The sequence below is a fragment of the Arachis ipaensis genome, chromosome B5 (assembly GCF_059453495.1).
Source record: "Arachis ipaensis isolate K30076 ecotype BB chromosome B5, ASM5945349v1, whole genome shotgun sequence".
NCBI lineage: Eukaryota > Viridiplantae > Streptophyta > Magnoliopsida > Fabales > Fabaceae > Arachis > Arachis ipaensis.
Genome location: NC_142440.1, coordinates 159,486,460 through 159,503,923, shown reverse-complemented (window position 1 = coordinate 159,503,923; position 17,464 = coordinate 159,486,460). Strand labels below are relative to the sequence as shown.

General features: G+C 26.7%; 1 protein-coding gene across 1 annotated transcript; it reads right to left on the bottom strand.

Annotated features, from left to right (window-relative positions):
* Positions 1 to 5,915: 5,915 nt before the first annotated feature.
* UMAMIT22 (nodulin MtN21 /EamA-like transporter family protein) lies at positions 5,916 to 9,424 on the bottom strand. Its single transcript, XM_016345531.3, has 7 exons — positions 9,127 to 9,424; positions 8,952 to 9,014; positions 8,726 to 8,842; positions 8,401 to 8,647; positions 7,749 to 7,907; positions 6,902 to 7,053; positions 5,916 to 6,228 (listed from the first exon to the last, which is right to left on the bottom strand). The coding sequence occupies exons 1-7, from the start codon at positions 9,324 to 9,326 to the stop codon at positions 6,081 to 6,083; spliced, it is 1,086 nt and encodes a 361-aa protein (XP_016201017.1). The 5' UTR covers positions 9,327 to 9,424; the 3' UTR covers positions 5,916 to 6,080.
* Positions 9,425 to 17,464: the final 8,040 nt, after the last annotated feature.

Sequence of the window (17,464 nt, the reverse complement as noted above, 5' to 3'; positions counted from 1 at the left end):
AAATAACACAATATTATTCATTAGTCTAAAATCTTATGCATTTTAAACATAAAATATTAACTTATAATCTTATAATAACTAATAACACAAAATATTAAGATTTACAATACTTAAATTCCACGTAAGAATAACCATCATCCATCCTTAATAACACAAAATATAAATTGTGTATGATGACCGAGTTACCGGGCTGAGTTCGGGTGACCCGAGATATAGCCCGGATCCTGAAATAATGATCGAGTCTATTTTTTAGATCCTTATCCGGCCTTAAACCCGATAAAAATCACACCAAATTAGCTCTTAAAGTGTTCGAGACTGAACCGAATCTTAGAACTAGACCAGGCCATGCACACCCTACTAAAAATTATAAAATTTTTTAAAGCAACGATGTTTTAGAAGAAAATTTACGGAAATTATTTTAGTGTTGGTGTTGTGCATGTGAGTAAAATAGGAGTGAGATAAATGCATATGGTGAGTTGTGCTTCTCGTGGTTAACACAAAATTCACATTGTAATCTTGTCTACTGCCAGATATTTTTGAATTTGCGAAATGTTCATGTTCTGCCATGCTTCTCGTAGATTGAGCGAGATGCTGAGCAAGCACGTCATTTTTTTTTTTTTTATCTGGTAGAATTTGAGTGGTGTAGATAAAAATTTTAGTGATTTATCGAAGCGAGTTGATAAAAGTATTAACAGAGTAATTTTTTAATATAAAAATGAGTTAAAGCATGATGGAGAGTAGTATGTATTTTATTAGTGTTAATTTTAAAGGTTTATAGTGTGAATATTTGAAGTGAGTATAAAAAAAATATTTTTTAAGTTAGGAGTATTTAAAAATAGTATAAAATATATATATCATCACTGCATATAGCAATTTATGTGGAAGGCAAAATTCTTGATAAGTTATAGCAGTTTATAAAAAAAATAATTTTCACACGTAAATTGATTGATATTACTTAAAACATTTGTAATTTTTTTATTTTACATTAAGCTAATTGAGCTTTATTATATAGTTAATATTCATTAATAAACACTACAAACTTATCATACTATACATATATTTCAACTATCCTATACACATAAATTTATAGTAATTATTAGAACATATGTATTAATCTATGTATAACATAATGTGTTTTATAGTGTTAGTTTATTGATAAATATTAACTATAAAATTATTATTTTTTATTTTGAACCACAAATTTAATAACAACATCGATCAAAGTAAATCTTAGAAAAAGATTATTATATTTTAACTTAGATAATATTTATAACAATATAATATTTTATAACTCTTATAAACTTAATAACTATTTCTTGATATATTTTAATTTAGTTGTAAATAATTAACAATGAATATAATTAATTTTTACTGTTATAATTTAATTATTGATTTATATATAATCATTTATTTGTTTGTTGTATATGTATTTATCTGTTGTTATATATATATATATATTAAAAAAGACTGAAAGTTAGATACTTTTTCTAATTTAAAAAAAAAAAACTTCTTGCTGCTTTGGAATAATTTAAAAAGAAATTAAAAAAATCTCTCGTCCACTTTGAGAAAAGTGAATCCACCATTCTAAAATTTAACATTATATATTTTTATTTTTGAGAATAATACTAAAAAAAATTTATATCCAAATTTTTATAAATTTTTAGCTGAAAATTTAACCAAAATGAAATTTATATTTTTATATAATTATTATATATTAATTAAATTATTTAATATAATACGTAATTACTACTTAATATAATTTATAATTTAGTTTATATTCTATCTATTCATAAATAACTAGCATATATTGGCACCGTTGCACCAATAATCAAGCATGAACGAAAAGCTGGTGTATGTATATATATAATATATTTTGCAAGAAAAAGAAATAATAATTACTTGTTGAAAGTGGTGGAAGAATGCACAATTGCATCAGCAATTAGCACTCATCGATCTCTAATAGGACCAGAAAATATTATAACTGCTTCCTTCAATATTCATATATATATATATATATATATATATATATATATATATTTGTTTCTTTAAAGTTGCACCAGTTAGGTACGTAATAATCTTTTTTAAAGTAATAATTAAGTTCACATGGTCCACACATGTATCATCTTTGACTCTCTAAATGCTTATTATCCACTAAGTCAAGCATAGACCCCATTCATCTTCATCTGCTTATATCTTCAATTAACTAACTTCCTAGCTAGGCCTACTTGTGAGAACAATTTTAATGCAATCTTTTTGGTTGGGAACTTAATGCAATATTTTAAACTTGGTTATTTACTTCACCTAAAATCATCACAAGTAATAAACATTTGAATTGTTTAGGGGTGAGCACAGTTAGTGGGTACCTAATTATCCGTCCGAATTCAAATCGAACCTATTAAATTGGTTCTGGAACCAATGGGTAATCGGGTCCAATTCGAATCAAACCGGTGACCTTTGTTAGTAATTGGTTCGGATATCAGTTCTGGGGGTGCGGAACCCGAACTAACCTGCGAACCTGATCATATATTAATTAAATAAAATATATATATATATATATGACTTTTCTATTAGACAATGATTATTCACTATTAATATGTTTGGATTTTAATGAGTTTAGTTTTTAATGTATTTGGTGTTTAACATGTTTGGATTATTTCTATTAATGTTACATGTTTATTGTACTTGTTGAATTTTTAAGATAAAAATTTGGTTTTTTTTTTATGAATTTCAAAGTTATCGGGTATCCAATTACCCGAACCGAACCAATCCGTTTTTAATCAGTTTAGTTTGGTTCGGTTACATGTACAAAAAATCGCAAATCCGAACCAAACCGAACCAATTATATTTTGATCGGTTCGATTCTAATTTTACTATAAATCCGAATCAAACCGACCTGTGCTCATCCTTAGAATTGTTCATATATGATATTAATTGTTGCCTAAATAAGTAACTAATTCAAATTAGTCAAGTAGTCAGTTTATTGTCTAGTTAAACAAATATTAAGAATTTAAATTTTATTTTATATATATAGCAAATTATTAATGGTGGTTATAGATAAGATTAACTCTTGGATAGATTGATTTAGAAATTGAGAAAACAAAACATGTGATGTGTGAATAGACTTGTAATGACATATTTGAATCCTATCTGTGTGTTAAGTATTCAATTGGCATTTACTTGTTATGAAATTTCAAGAAGCATGCATATATATAATTAGAGGTATATATATATGCATATTCATTAACGACGGTTTCTCTATTCTGTTGCTTTTTCTTTGGCTCATATATTTAGCTTCTTGCTTTTAACCTTGGAGCAATTAATTACTATATTAATCTAGCAATAATACTTTCTTAATTAGTTCATTATTATATTTATAGTTCCCTTTTTCCGACCTGTAACGCATTACTTTTTTAAGGTTCTGATTCCACAATATATATAATAATTAGATTCGCACTTAGAAACCTTAATCATCCTTATCTTTTTAAGCCACTAGATTTGGAAGATCCTAATAACACTAATGTATCTATAATAACTTCAAGGGCCAGCCTAATTCTCTTATGGGATATCAATATAATTCATTGATATAAGTATAATATAAGATTCTAATAAGCCTTCAATATATGTATTCGCTTTCTTTAAATATATTTTTATTTTTCAAAGAAAGTGATAATACATGGCACAGCACTATAATTAAGTAGTTAATTAGAATTTAGGTTTATAATTGGCGTATTTACAAAGCTAAAACTAGTGGTTACTACTTATTGGCTACTTATTATATTGCAGTAGATAATATCTTTATTATTAGAATTCCGCTTAAATTGATTTTAGGGTTTACTAAGGATCGAACTCTTAACCTTTCGAATCTAGCGCTTTAATACAATGTCATGATACTACTCATCCCAAAAGTTTCAGCTGATGGAAAAAGATAACACTAATGATTATATTTCTAATACTCCCTAAATCTCTATTGTACATATTGTATAAATATTTCATTGGCTCCTCGTACTTTTTCTTATTATTATTAATGATTTTATTATGTCTTTGTTATAGGAAGCATGTTCATAGACACATTCGCAGACTCACTCATACATAAGAAATATACGAACCAAAAATACGAAACAAACAAACAAAAATATTCTCCATTCACAAGAGTGAGAGACCAAACTTCTACTTACTTTAATAAAAAATCTACTGAAATTATTACTATATCTGTCCCGCTAAATCTACTCTCTTTATAGTAGATATTATTTTAACATCAATGTTTTTTTTTTTTTTTTTTTGGGCATTAACATCAACGTCTTTTTAACAATCGACACACCATTTTCTTGTAGTTTATCCAACACAATCTTTTTTTGTAAAAATCCGGTTTTTGGTTTTTGGTCCGGGTCGTACTATATATGGATTTGGGCTTTGCACAATATGATGATTCATTCTTCATACAATATAAAACACACACACTAGCCTGTTCGAGGCTGATCCAAAAGTCCAAAACTATGTCAAAAGAACAGGCTGGCCCAAAAGAACGATAATAACAATAAATATTAATACCAAAAAAACAAATACAAAACATTTGGGGTCGAGGCAATGACAATTTATTTGTCTTGTAACTTGGAGTGAAATCTCAATTTGGCCCCTAAAATTTGGCCTGATGCTTAAAATGGTCCCTACAATTTTGTTGGCTTCAATTAGAACCCCCAAATTTACAATTGTGGCTCCAGCTTGTCCCTGCGATCATCTCCGTCATCGGAATGCTGATCTAGTGCAATTGTATGACATGATGGACACTATTTAAACAACGGCGCATTGGTTTCGCATGCAAACCCTTTGGAAACCACGTAGTGTAAGAATTTTCTTAATTTTTGGCAACTTATGATCGTCGTAGTGGAAAGAAAAAGAGTTTTAACCCACAAAAAACTGAAATGACGTGGTTTCCAAAAGGTTTGGGCGCGAAACCAATGCGCCGACATTTAAGTAGTGTCCATCGTGTCATGCAATTGCATCAAATCAGCATTCTGGTGACGGAGATGATCGCAGGGGCAAGTTGGAGCCACAATTGCAAATTTAGGAGTTCTAATTGAGGCCAACGAAATTGTGGGGATCATTTTGAGAATCGGGCTAAATTTCAGGGACCAAATTGAGATTTAACTCTTGTAACTTGTAAGTAATTATATTCGGATTCGAAACTTTAGATGACATCAAGTAGTGAATAAGAACTCTTAAAGTGTTGTGTGTATATATATAGTGTGTAGTATGAGTGAGTTTGTGATAGTATAATATTTAGAATAGAGAATTATCCAACTTATTAAAAAAAAAACTTACAGAACATTTATTAATAAATATTTTACTCTTTTTTAAGAAATAAATTCATATTTATTTATAATGATAAATAAAGTGTAAGTCGATATCTAAATATCTAATGTTTCAAATATAAACTACTCTTTGTTCTTTCTTGATTGGTAAAGGACCATAAGTTACCAACTGAATTAATCACTTAGCTTCTAAACGTTGAAAACAATTACACATTATTACATGAAAATAAAGAGTGAATATCCCATCCGACCTTTGACAATTACCTCGAAAGGACAACGAGGCCTTCAAGAAAAAAAACACAAAATTCAGCTCTTGATATTTTTTTTTGGGACTGATTAGTCCCTGTGCCAAAAAAAATAACATTAATTTTTTTTGACACAGAGGCCTCGTTGTCCTTTCGAGGTAATTGTCAGGGGTCGGGTTGGGTTTTTTTTTTTATCAAGGGTCTCGTTGTCTTTCGAAGTAATTGTCAGGGACTATTTTGGGTTTTTTTCGAAAATGAAAACATAGTCTACACACTGTATATAATCTATATCTATATATAAAATAAATAAGATATTATATTTAGTTATTTACTGATATATATTGTTGTCTAAAAGAAAAAGTAGATGGAAAAATAATAATACTACTAATTAAAGTTGATAAGATATACACATGACATTTATAAATTAAAGAGGCATAAAAGGAAGGGCATTCAACAAAACATTATGGGACAGGGAAGACATATACATATATCATTTCTTAATTTTTTGTCTAATCAATCAGATTCTTCAATTCTGTATAATGCACTCCAATCTGTTTTCCTCTTTAATTTGTTCAACTTCTTCAACTTCATGATTTTTCCTTTCTACACTCTCCTTGCTCTTCCCCCACAATACGCTATACAATCCAACAACCAATAAAATGGTGCCACCAATACTGCCATAATTAAAAAAAAAATTATGATTAACTAATAAACAATCTCCATATTTATTTTACCAAAATCCACTAATAAAATATTTTTTAAGAAAAATAAAAGTCAATGAAATTGTCTTTATTTTTTATAATGTTGCTCCATTTATAAGTGTTTGTATTGTATTTTTGTATGAATATATAAAAAAAAAGTAGCATTATTAAAATAAAAGGGACAATATTCATTTTCAAAATTTAAACAATAATAATACGTCAAACTCTTTAAACTTTTCATATTTTTTAATAAGTATTTTAAAAATATTTAGTAGCAAATAAGGTTCACATTTCTGTTTTATAAATTTTCCTATGCAATGTTTTAAAGGTGTTAGTTCAAAATATAAATTTTATATTAAAAGAATAAAACATGTAATTCATGTATTAAAAACACTAATTTTTCGAAAATGTTTGGTAACCAAAGAAAATCAGCCAAAAACAGCCATAACTTACCTTATTTAGCATTTATTAATTGTTGCGATAATTATAATGTTAAATAAGGCAAGTTCTGACGATTTTTTTTGTCTACCTAATTTTTCTTATATCATTAATAATCATAATAAATGACTTTAATAAGCAATATAATGACTAATATAAGTAGCATCTTGAAATAGAAAGAAAGATGAGAGTATAATTTAATGTGAACCTTCCCCAGTAAAGAGTTTCTTTCCACAAAAGTGCTGATAACATTGCTGTGATTATGAGAGCAAGAGGAGTGAACATGGCTGTGAAAACTGGTCCTTTTGTCTCTATTGTACACACTTGTAGCCAATAACAAATCCCTGTTACAATTACACCCTGCCAATCACATTGGAATATATATAATTAATCTTAATATTATTAAGTAACATTATTTAATTAATTTCATTATTATATTATCTCATGTTATATTTGTTGTGTGCTTAACAAGAATAGTAACTTTTATGTGCTGAACAAAAATTGATACTAATCAAAGTGTGGAGTGGACCATTATTGAGATCTTATATGTCAACTTTGTTCTCATATGATGTGACTATAGGGCATCAAATATATATATATATATATATATATATATATATATATATATATATATATATATATATATATATATATATATATATATATATATATGTCATTCTCCAATGTCCTATCCCCTTGAGGAAAAATGCAACCGCATTTTGGACCAAAATAAAAAAAAAATGTCCACTTAGCTCAGGATAGTGATATATATAGAATAATAGTCCAAGATTCTATGTTAATCTTAGTCTACAAAAATCAAATATATAAATAGTCAAAGAAATTTCCTTTAAAGAACAAAGCCATATTTTATGGAACCAAAATTTGTTTCAAACTTTACTAATGTTTACATTTACATGTCACATTACTTTTCTGTACCTAAATTTACCTACTCAATTAGGCATGTTGATTAATTAACATTAGTAATTTACTAACAATCTTTTTTTCCTTTTTGTTTTCTTAAACATGATTAGAATTAGAATAATATAAGAACATACACAGTAGGCCACTGAAAGAAGATGAATATCCCATCCAAGCTTCCATGCTGATGGATCTCTCTCCACTGATAAAGCCAAAACAGATGATTGAATGAAGCTAAACAAGCATTGAACACTTGTAAGCCTAAATTTTGCTGGATATTCCTTCACAACAAATCCCTGTATTGAGTAGTTCAAATCACAGTCATAAGAGATTAATATATTACTAACTACTAAATATATTTTTCTCTTTTAAACAGGCATTATTTTTCTCTTTTAAAATCAAATTAAGAAATACTTGTAATAATCATTTATGTAGGTGAAATTAGTAAAATTATCTGTCAATGTATAAGTCATAATATCAATATATTACTAACTACTAAATATCTTGTATTGGGAAAGAAAAGATATAAAATAATGCATTAGTCCTTTTTTTTTAATAAATCTAAAGTAAGAAAATACTTGTGATAATCATTTATAAGTCATATCTTATTCAAACCGATAAAAAGAGCTAAGATTATACTTAGAGTCTCTAGTAAGAAAATCAAAATAACTAGTTACATAAAAAAGCTTTACAAAGCACTTTCCTAAGTTTCCAAGGAAATAGAATCAAATAGGAGAATAAGCAAAAACATTATAAGTATAGTAGTGAAAAATAGAATTGATGAGTTACCTGCAAAATAAGCCATAAGGACCAAGCAATGTTTGCTGAGAGCATCATAAGAGCACCTTTGATATTATCCCCTTTGGAGTGAACCACAGAAGTTGATGATGAATGGTTCTGATTTTGTGGATACCATCTCATGAAATCAAGGGCAGGTCCTTTGACTAAGGCAAATGTTATTGCCCCAGAAAGGCTTAGAGCAGAACCAAAAATCTTAGCAACTCCATGCACATTTTTTATGGAAATGCTTTCCACCCTGAAATTAAATAATGAAACTTTCCAATACCCTTTTGATAGATGCCTATTAATTAATTCTTATTTATTTAAATTTTACCTAATTAAAGCTGCCATGATAAAAGTAATAGCTGGGACAGTGTTAGTGGAGGCTGCAGCAAATGTTGCAGAAGTGTAGTTGATTGAAACATAGTAAAGTGTTGAACTTGTTGTCAACCTGCACATTTAACACATGAGAAATAAAAGCAAAGTGTGTCTTAGAATGTTATGTCACTATCTTAGAGTAGTATTAATATATAGTTTATTCATAATTTCATAATTCATACCCAACAAGTGAAATAAGAAACAACTTGCACAGTAACTTGCATGACAAGGGAGCACTCTGCTTACTACAAAATTAACACACACAACCAAAGGAGAATTAGAATTTAGAAGCCTAGTAATCACTAATAAAGGTTAATAATAATAAGAATAATTTAATTGATGATGAGAGAATTAAACCTGTCAAAGAAAGCAAATGGAGATAAGGAAACTGATGCAAAGGCTTGTCTATAAACAACAAAAACAAAAGGGTTCATTCCTTTGGAAATTGCAGCCTTAGATAATAAAGCCATGCCTGCATATACAAACTGAATAAAGAGCATTGAAACATAAGGCTTATTTTTCTCCACAATAGCCATATAGCTTACAAAACTCTTCATATTTTAATAATTTCTTTGAATGAATAATGGACTATAAACTAATAAGAAAGTTGTGTCAATATATATAAAGGCTTTTGGAACTGATGAATTTTGCCAACTATGCTAGAGCACTTACATATTTATATCAAATAAAGGGCACTAGAATAATTAAGGTAAGGTAAGGTAAGGCCCCTCCATTGAATGAAAAAAGTGAAATCATTAAGCACTAGTAGTTGTATCATTTTCATGGTAGTAGTAGTATATAGCAGAAGCAGCAACAAAGATACTGTGCAAGTGGACAATCAAAATGTGATGTATGTTTTTTTTTTTTTTCCTTGCTACCAAAGTAGAAGAGTTAAGGGGGAACCTTTTTCCAAGCACTAACACTCATAGTGCACAACAACAAGCAATCATTCAGTTATTTGTTGTTTGTTTGGTGTAATGGAATTGAAATCTTGTGTCTCATTTTTCTATAGTAAATATATTACTATATAAAATTAGAAGAGAGTTTTGGAGTAACGATTGAGTTGTGTCATTATAATTTTAAAGTCGCAGATTTAAATCGTAAAAATAGTCAGAAATTTATCATATTAGATTGTCTACATTACACTTTTTAAATACAATTTTTTTTCGAATTCTGCATTAACGTAGAATATTTATGCATCAAACTATTTTTTATCGTACATAAGATTATAAGGTGAGAAAGTCTAGTGGGTCAGCACTTTTATTAAAATTTGGCCAGCACTTAACCAACTAAAAAAAGTGAGTAATCTCACACCATTGGATAAAATCTCATACTATTAAAAATATTAATAATGACTAATTAATAACTACAAATCACAAAACTTACTAGCCCCTAGCACTCTTAAAATTATTTCAGAGACAAATTTATATTAGCAAGTGTAGGGGCAACTGAGTTTTAAAAATTTTATATATAGTATATAGTAAAAATGTTTCTTTGTCCCATAAAATAAATAAATTTCACCCCATTCACTTTATTTATTTTTTTGTTTCACAATATCTATATATAAATAAAAAGAAAAAAGATTAAATGACTTTATTATATTATAAAATATTATATTAATTATTTAATAAAAAGCTAATAATAGTAACCTATTCAATTTAAATAATTTCAATTTTTCAAAGCATTATTTCTATTCAACTCTTTTTTTCTCTCTGCTCTCTAACTTTCTTTCTTCTAGTTTAAAAATTATTCAAGTAATCTAAATATATAATGTTGTCATCTGTTTCTTCTCCTAAACGCTGCTTTGCTTCATTGTTTGGGTGAAAGTGTGATTATTGCCTCTATTTCTAAGAGTAATATCTCCCGTTCAAATATATTAAGGTGAAAATTTAAGTGCAGTTAACTTCATGTAAAGTTAATAACTGAGAGTTAAATGAAAATTTGATCAAATCAATTAAATCATTTAACCATTTACAACTATCAACTTCACTACACCTGAGTTTTCATCATATATTAACTTCACTCTACCAACTCTAATTCATCTTTTTATATGATTTTATTTAAGATCTTCTTAACGAAGTGAGAGTTAGTTTATATATGCGAAAAAAATTAAACTTTTATGCCTTATTGCATGTTTTTTTTCTTATTTATGTGATTAATTTTACCATAAATTCAAAAAAAAAAAATTATAGCCAAAATAGAAGTAGTGTGTTGTGTAGATATGGTTTCACTACCATTTTTATCAGTGATTTTTAATTTTAATTATAATTTTGTGATGTTGAATTATTAATACATTATTGTTTAAATAATTATTTTATTATTTTAATTTATTTGTGAAATAATTTAAAAATTAATTTTATTTTATAATAATAAATATAATTATAAAAATAATTATTATGTTATATATATTTTCTCCCATTAATAAATTTTTTTAAATTCGTCCCTGAAATTATGTATGTGATATCATGTATATATATTTACCCTTACCTTGCTTGTCCCTTTTTAAGAAACAAATTTTATCAAAATGATTTTATGCATGATTTTACAAATGGGTCATGATGAAATTAAACTAGAAAGATGACATAGATATAGATACATTCACATGCAAAATTAATATTTTTACAAAATTAATGAAGAGTTTAAGGACAAAAGAAAGAGTTTAATTGAATTTTGTTAGGCTTTATTTTTATTTTATTTTATTTTATATTTTTGTGTGTATTAAAAAATAATGTTACTAATATATAAACAATGTTAAAACATATGAAATTAATTTTATAAAAGCACAAAAAATTAGTTATTATAAAAGATGGATTCATCAATAAGTACTAATGTACTTATTAATCTAATTTTTTAAAATATGTCTAATAATAAATAAGATGTTAATTAATATGATAATTATTTCATATTTTGATCAAGAGATTTTGAAATTGAGTCTAAAAAATAAAAAATATACCTTTTTATAAGTTATATATAATTAAGGTTTTTTTTTTTTATAAAATTTATTCAATTAGAAGATGTTATATTATAATATATAGAAGATAATATTTGAATATTAATAAGAATATATTGCTATAATTCGTATAATTTGTTTTTAATAGTTTAAACATAGTATATAATTACAGATTATGCGTAACAAATGTTAGACTAAGCGAAAAAATGTTTAAAATTTTAAAAATAAAATTATTAAGAGTACTTAAAAAATACTAAAATATATTATAAATAGTATAAAATTATAACATACTAACAGGAAGAAGTTGCGGGTAGGACAATTTGACTTATATGTATGACATGGAGAGGTTTCTTACCTTTGTGACTTTGATAACATTTATTTCATTTCTTTTAGGATGCTATGTCTGTGTGTAAGATCAAAACAGAATCATATATGAATTGAAGGATAAATTAAAAGATCAAAAAAATTTTTCTACAGAAGATAAACAGTTTTCATTTCTTTTAGGATGTTATGTCTGTGTGTGAAGATCAACAAACAAAATCATATATGAATTGAAGGATAAATTAAAAGATCAAAAAAAATTTTTATAGAAGATAAACGGTTTTAATTCCAATTTTAATTTAAGTCACATAATTTAAAATTTTACATTTAAATACGTACTTTAAAATTATCAATTTAATATAATAAATTTTGTAAATTTTTTTATGTATTCTATCATTTGAAATGTTTAAATTATATTAAAATTTTTAAATTTAAATTATATATGATTTTATTTTGTTGAGTATTAATTTAAATGAGATGGTTTCTAAAAAAATAATGTGATAACAATTTTAAATTATGTGACTTATCGCTACATTTTAAATAATGTGATGGTTTCTATCTTTCATATTAATTGAAACGTTTTCATATTAGTTTAAAACGTTCTATATACAGGAATGAATTGTTATAAATATTATTTATGATTATTTTAAGAGAGTATTATATTTAATAAAATTATTATCTCCTAGATATTATTGCGTGATATTATTAAATTAATTTTATATTGTATAGATACTATCTTATCATATCAACATAAAAGATGGCGTCATTATACGCGTAGAGTGTAATCAATTTATTTTTATATGCGCATGACTTAAATTAATAATGTCATTTTTTTTAAATTAATTTTGCAGTAGTCATAAATGATTAGTATAACAATACAAATATATTTGTTTTTATTGAATTAAATTAAATTATTAATTTAAATAATCTAAATTTCAAATAAAATATTTTTATAATTTTAAAATATAAAATTATTTGAATTAAAATGAATGACCATGTATCCGATGGGATACTGAGTCATCAATTTGCGCATTATGCATAGTATTGAGCCTATATTCTATATTTACATGTATTTCGGATACTGAAATCCTATTTAACGCTTTTGACATATATTAGGGGCTCAATATTCGAAATGTATTCAATTTTTAGAACCCTTCTGACTTGGTCAATTGTATATTTATATAATTATACTATATTTTATGTATTTTTGTTTATTTTATATTTATTTAATTTAAAAAATTCAATAAATTTGTTAATTTATAAAAAATATTTTTTATTTGAAAAAAATATTGAATTTGAGAGTTTAGTAATGGTTATGAAAACAGAAAATGACGAAAATTTAATTTCATTATATTTTAATAGATTTATTTAAAAATATATTATCTCAATTATTATAAATTAAATAATATCTATACTTTTATCTTGAGACAATAAATTAAAATGAAATAATATTTTTACAAAATTAATGAAGAGTTTAAGATAAAAAGAAAGAGTTTAATTGAATTTTGTTTGGGTTTATTTTTATTTTATTTTATTCTATATTTTTGTATAAATTAAAAAATAATGTTGCTAATATATGAATAATGTTAAAACATATGAAATTAATTTTATAAAAGCAAAAAAATTTAGTTATTATAAAAGACGGGTTCATAAATAAATACTAATGTACTTATTAATCTAATTTTTTAAAACATGTATAATAATAAATAAGATGTTAATTAATATGATGATTATTTCATATTTTGATTAAGATATTTTGAAATTGAGTCTAAAAAACAAAAAATATACCTTTTTATACGTTATATATAATTAAGGTTATTTTAGGAAAAAGAAATTTTATTTTAAAATAATAAAAAATATTTGGGATAAATTATAGACAAATTTAAAATATAAACAATATTTTTATACTAAATGTTAAATTTTTCAATAAACATTTGAAATCTATTTAAAAATTGATGCACTTTTAAACAGAATTTACAAATAATGATATTTTCGTCCTAAATTTGTCGTAAAAAATTTTTGGCTACTTCGAAGGGTTAGTTAGTAAAAATATTTAAGATTAATTATAGACAAATTTAGGATAAAATTAAAAATTTTCAAACTTGTCCCAAATCCGTCTGAAGTTATTGCGCATATTCGGATGGAATACTGATAAATTATAACTTTTGTCTAAAATGTGTTGCTAATCTGTATGAAAATTTTGGCGTCATCCAGAAAAAATTTGGCGCCAAAATTTAGGACAAAATTTAGACAAATTTAGAACATAATATATTCTTTTATAACCTCTACTAAAAATTGTTCAACATTTGTCTCAAATTTATCCATAATGAAAAAGTCATTCAAACGGAATAAATTTTGTCTGAAAAAACTCTATTTCTAGTAGTGATATACTGCTCCCTAAATGCATGATCTGACTTAGTGCCTCTTGCTTGATTTTTGCTGCCATCGATTTGGTCACAGTCAGATTTCACTTCTTGTGTACCTTTGCCACATACTCCTTTATTTTGATTTTTGAATTAGACTCAACCTTCTTCTTAAATTGGTTGCCTAGCCATTTTGAGTGCATTATGCCAACCTTATGTGTTTGCATGTAAGTATATTACGAATTTATGCTTCTTAACTGTCATGTTGACTCTCCCAACCGGCCAACCCTGTGTGCATAAAGCATTAAAGCTAAAAAGAGCAATCCTTCTAACAAACAGTCCTCACCCTCACCAAATCACACTTCTTAAACTTGATCTTTCTAGCTGTATGAACTACATAAACCAACACAGTATTATTAAATTCTTGTCTAGATGCATAAAGTGTTCCTACCGTCTATTTCTAGTTGGTCATGTCCTTTTGAAGTTTGTGTATTGAAAATCTTTGACCCTCACAATCTGATTCACCATCAGCATCCTCCTCATGATCATCCTCTTCTAAGTCATCTCCACCAATCAGATAGTCTGTTTTCAATTCATCATTATCTGCCTCTTCCTCATCACTTAGCTGACTTGTCCCAACCCTCTTTTCCTTGACAACAGTAACCATCTTTGACACAGAATTAATTTTTTCAAATCCATTGTCATATTCATACTCTTTCTCACTGTCAGTGAAGTGTATGTCATTTGTATTGTCCCTTTCTTCATTGGATAAGAAATATTCAGGGTTATTACTGTTTTCATCACTGGTTTCATGTTGATCTCCTCCATTCTGTTTTCCACCTCATAACTTTCATGAATTTTCCTCATTATGTGCCCCACTTCCCTCAACTGCTTTAGGGACAGGGTCGTCAAATACAACTATATCATCACGACCAGCAACATTACGTTCCTCACTTCCAACACCCTAAGTTACGCCCCTTACGTCAATGTAACAAACTTCTGGAAATCTCTCCGCATCCCCAACATCATGGACCACAAACAACTCTATCAAGCCCCTCATTCCAACTATTTTGCACATTTCAATGGTATTTGAGTCACCTTTCAGCATCTTCAAGTTATTCTCCGAATCATTCACAGTTGGATTTTTATATTATAATGCTGCAATGTTGGACTGCAAGTATCTAAACTGTCTTCGCTCTTTATAGGCGTCAAATACAGATCACTGATCACCATCAATGTCTTCGATAATTGTAGTTTGTCCCTTCAAATACTTAAATACCCCGTTCTCATATCCGAATACACTTACATGATGCACCTCATGTTAATGTACACCATCTTCTGCTCAAACAACCTTGTTATTCAACACAATACATTACCACAACAAACAATAAAGAAAAAAAAATAGATAATCACAAACCCTAACTTTATCCACAGTCACTGCAGCCTACATTAAACCTTAAACAACTCAAACGAAGGAACATTGTTGTCAAGCTCAAGCCACCCAAATGCAATAAATAGTTGACGTGAAGCGACAATGCATGAAAAGTAACCATACCTCAATAACTACTGTCTCCAGAGATGAAGACGAGTCACGAATGTCACACCGCACCTTCGGTGGAACTTTCAACAACAAAATCTACTCAAGTGTGTTCAGAAACATACATTGAGTTATTTGAAGAGGGGAAAATGATTTCACAGGAATGACATTAAGCGACACAAATCATAGAGGACAAAATTGTTTTAAAAAAATTGTTTTTTTTTTTTTTTTTTTTTGTCGAAAGGACCATTTTAAAACCAATACCAATTTCAGGGACAATTTTATTTGTAAAATAAAGTTAGAGACCAAAAAAATTTTGACTTCTACGTTAAAAACCAAAATCATACTTAACCCTTTATATTAAAATTAATATACAAAACCAATAAGAATTTTAGAATAACAAATCAAATTTCTATACTACTAAAGAAGACAGATAAAAGAATAAAATCTTAAAGTGAGAAAATTCAATAGAAATTTCATGATTCACAACCTTACTTTAATCCCTATGCACTTTTAACTAAGTTTTTTCATCTCTAATTAATTTTCTTGGGCTAGAATCATCACATACACGCATGAGACTTAATTAGAAAGGCAAAAGAAAAAGAAAATCCACATCATAATCTTTTTCAATTACTAACTTTGGCAAATATTTATATCATTTCCTGTTATAACTAAGCATATCGACTGAAAATTAGGTTGTGTGGTCCTACATTATACACATGTTACTTTTATCAAAATAAAAAAAAAATCACCTGATATTTAAACAATCATACCACGTATAAATAAAAAATTAGTCATTCGTATAAATACATATTAAAATATATAAGTTACACATTAAAAATAAATGAAATTATATATATATTTATACATAAATATTCGATGACTAATTTTAGTATTTATATAATTTTTTTTATATTTAAAATAATTTATTTATAGTAAAAATATGTAGTTACTAGGTAGTTCAAATAGTAATATAGCTAGTAGCATATGTTTTCTTGCTATTGGACATGTTAAAAATAGTATAAAATGTTAAAAGATTTCAACGGTATGTATCATGTATGTAGTGCTTGCTATATTGTATGGCATGTTTTTTGAGAAGAAGGTTGATATTAATGGTGAAATAGATTTCCTACCCAACTTCTTGCCATTAGGATTTGCATTAGAAGAAGAGGGTATCTTATTGGTAATGCATATATAGGACAATTATCAATAAGACTCTCACCTATCCCATCAATATTTTTGGCACCACTAAGATAGTTGAGTGGATAACCACTAGAAACCTCTCTTCTGAGCTCTCCTATTCAATCTACTGTGAAAAAAAGATAAAAAAAAAAAAGGAAAAAAAAAAAAACTTAGCTTGTACTAGCTAGCTAGTGAAGAGGAAAAGGTTAGATACACAAAGATTTACTAGGAGTATCAAAGGATCTTCTTGCTCCTTCAAAAAAGTTAAATAGGGGCAATGAATGGATCAAAAAAAAAATAATAATAATAATAAAGAAAAAAAGTAATATTGAATTTTATTTA

Bases quoted from the DNA above. Each gene is read 5' to 3' on its own strand.
- UMAMIT22 (XM_016345531.3), bottom strand. From the start codon at position 9,326: ATGAAGAGTTTTGTAAGCTATATGGCTATTGTGGAGAAAAATAAGCCT. The intron at 9,015-9,126 runs GTTTAATTCTCT...TTAATTTTGTAG, and splicing joins CCATTTGCTTTCTTTGACAG to TAAGCAGAGTGCTCCCTTGT. The intron at 8,843-8,951 runs GTATGAATTATG...TTAAATGTGCAG, and splicing joins TTTCTTATTTCACTTGTTGG to GTTGACAACAAGTTCAACAC.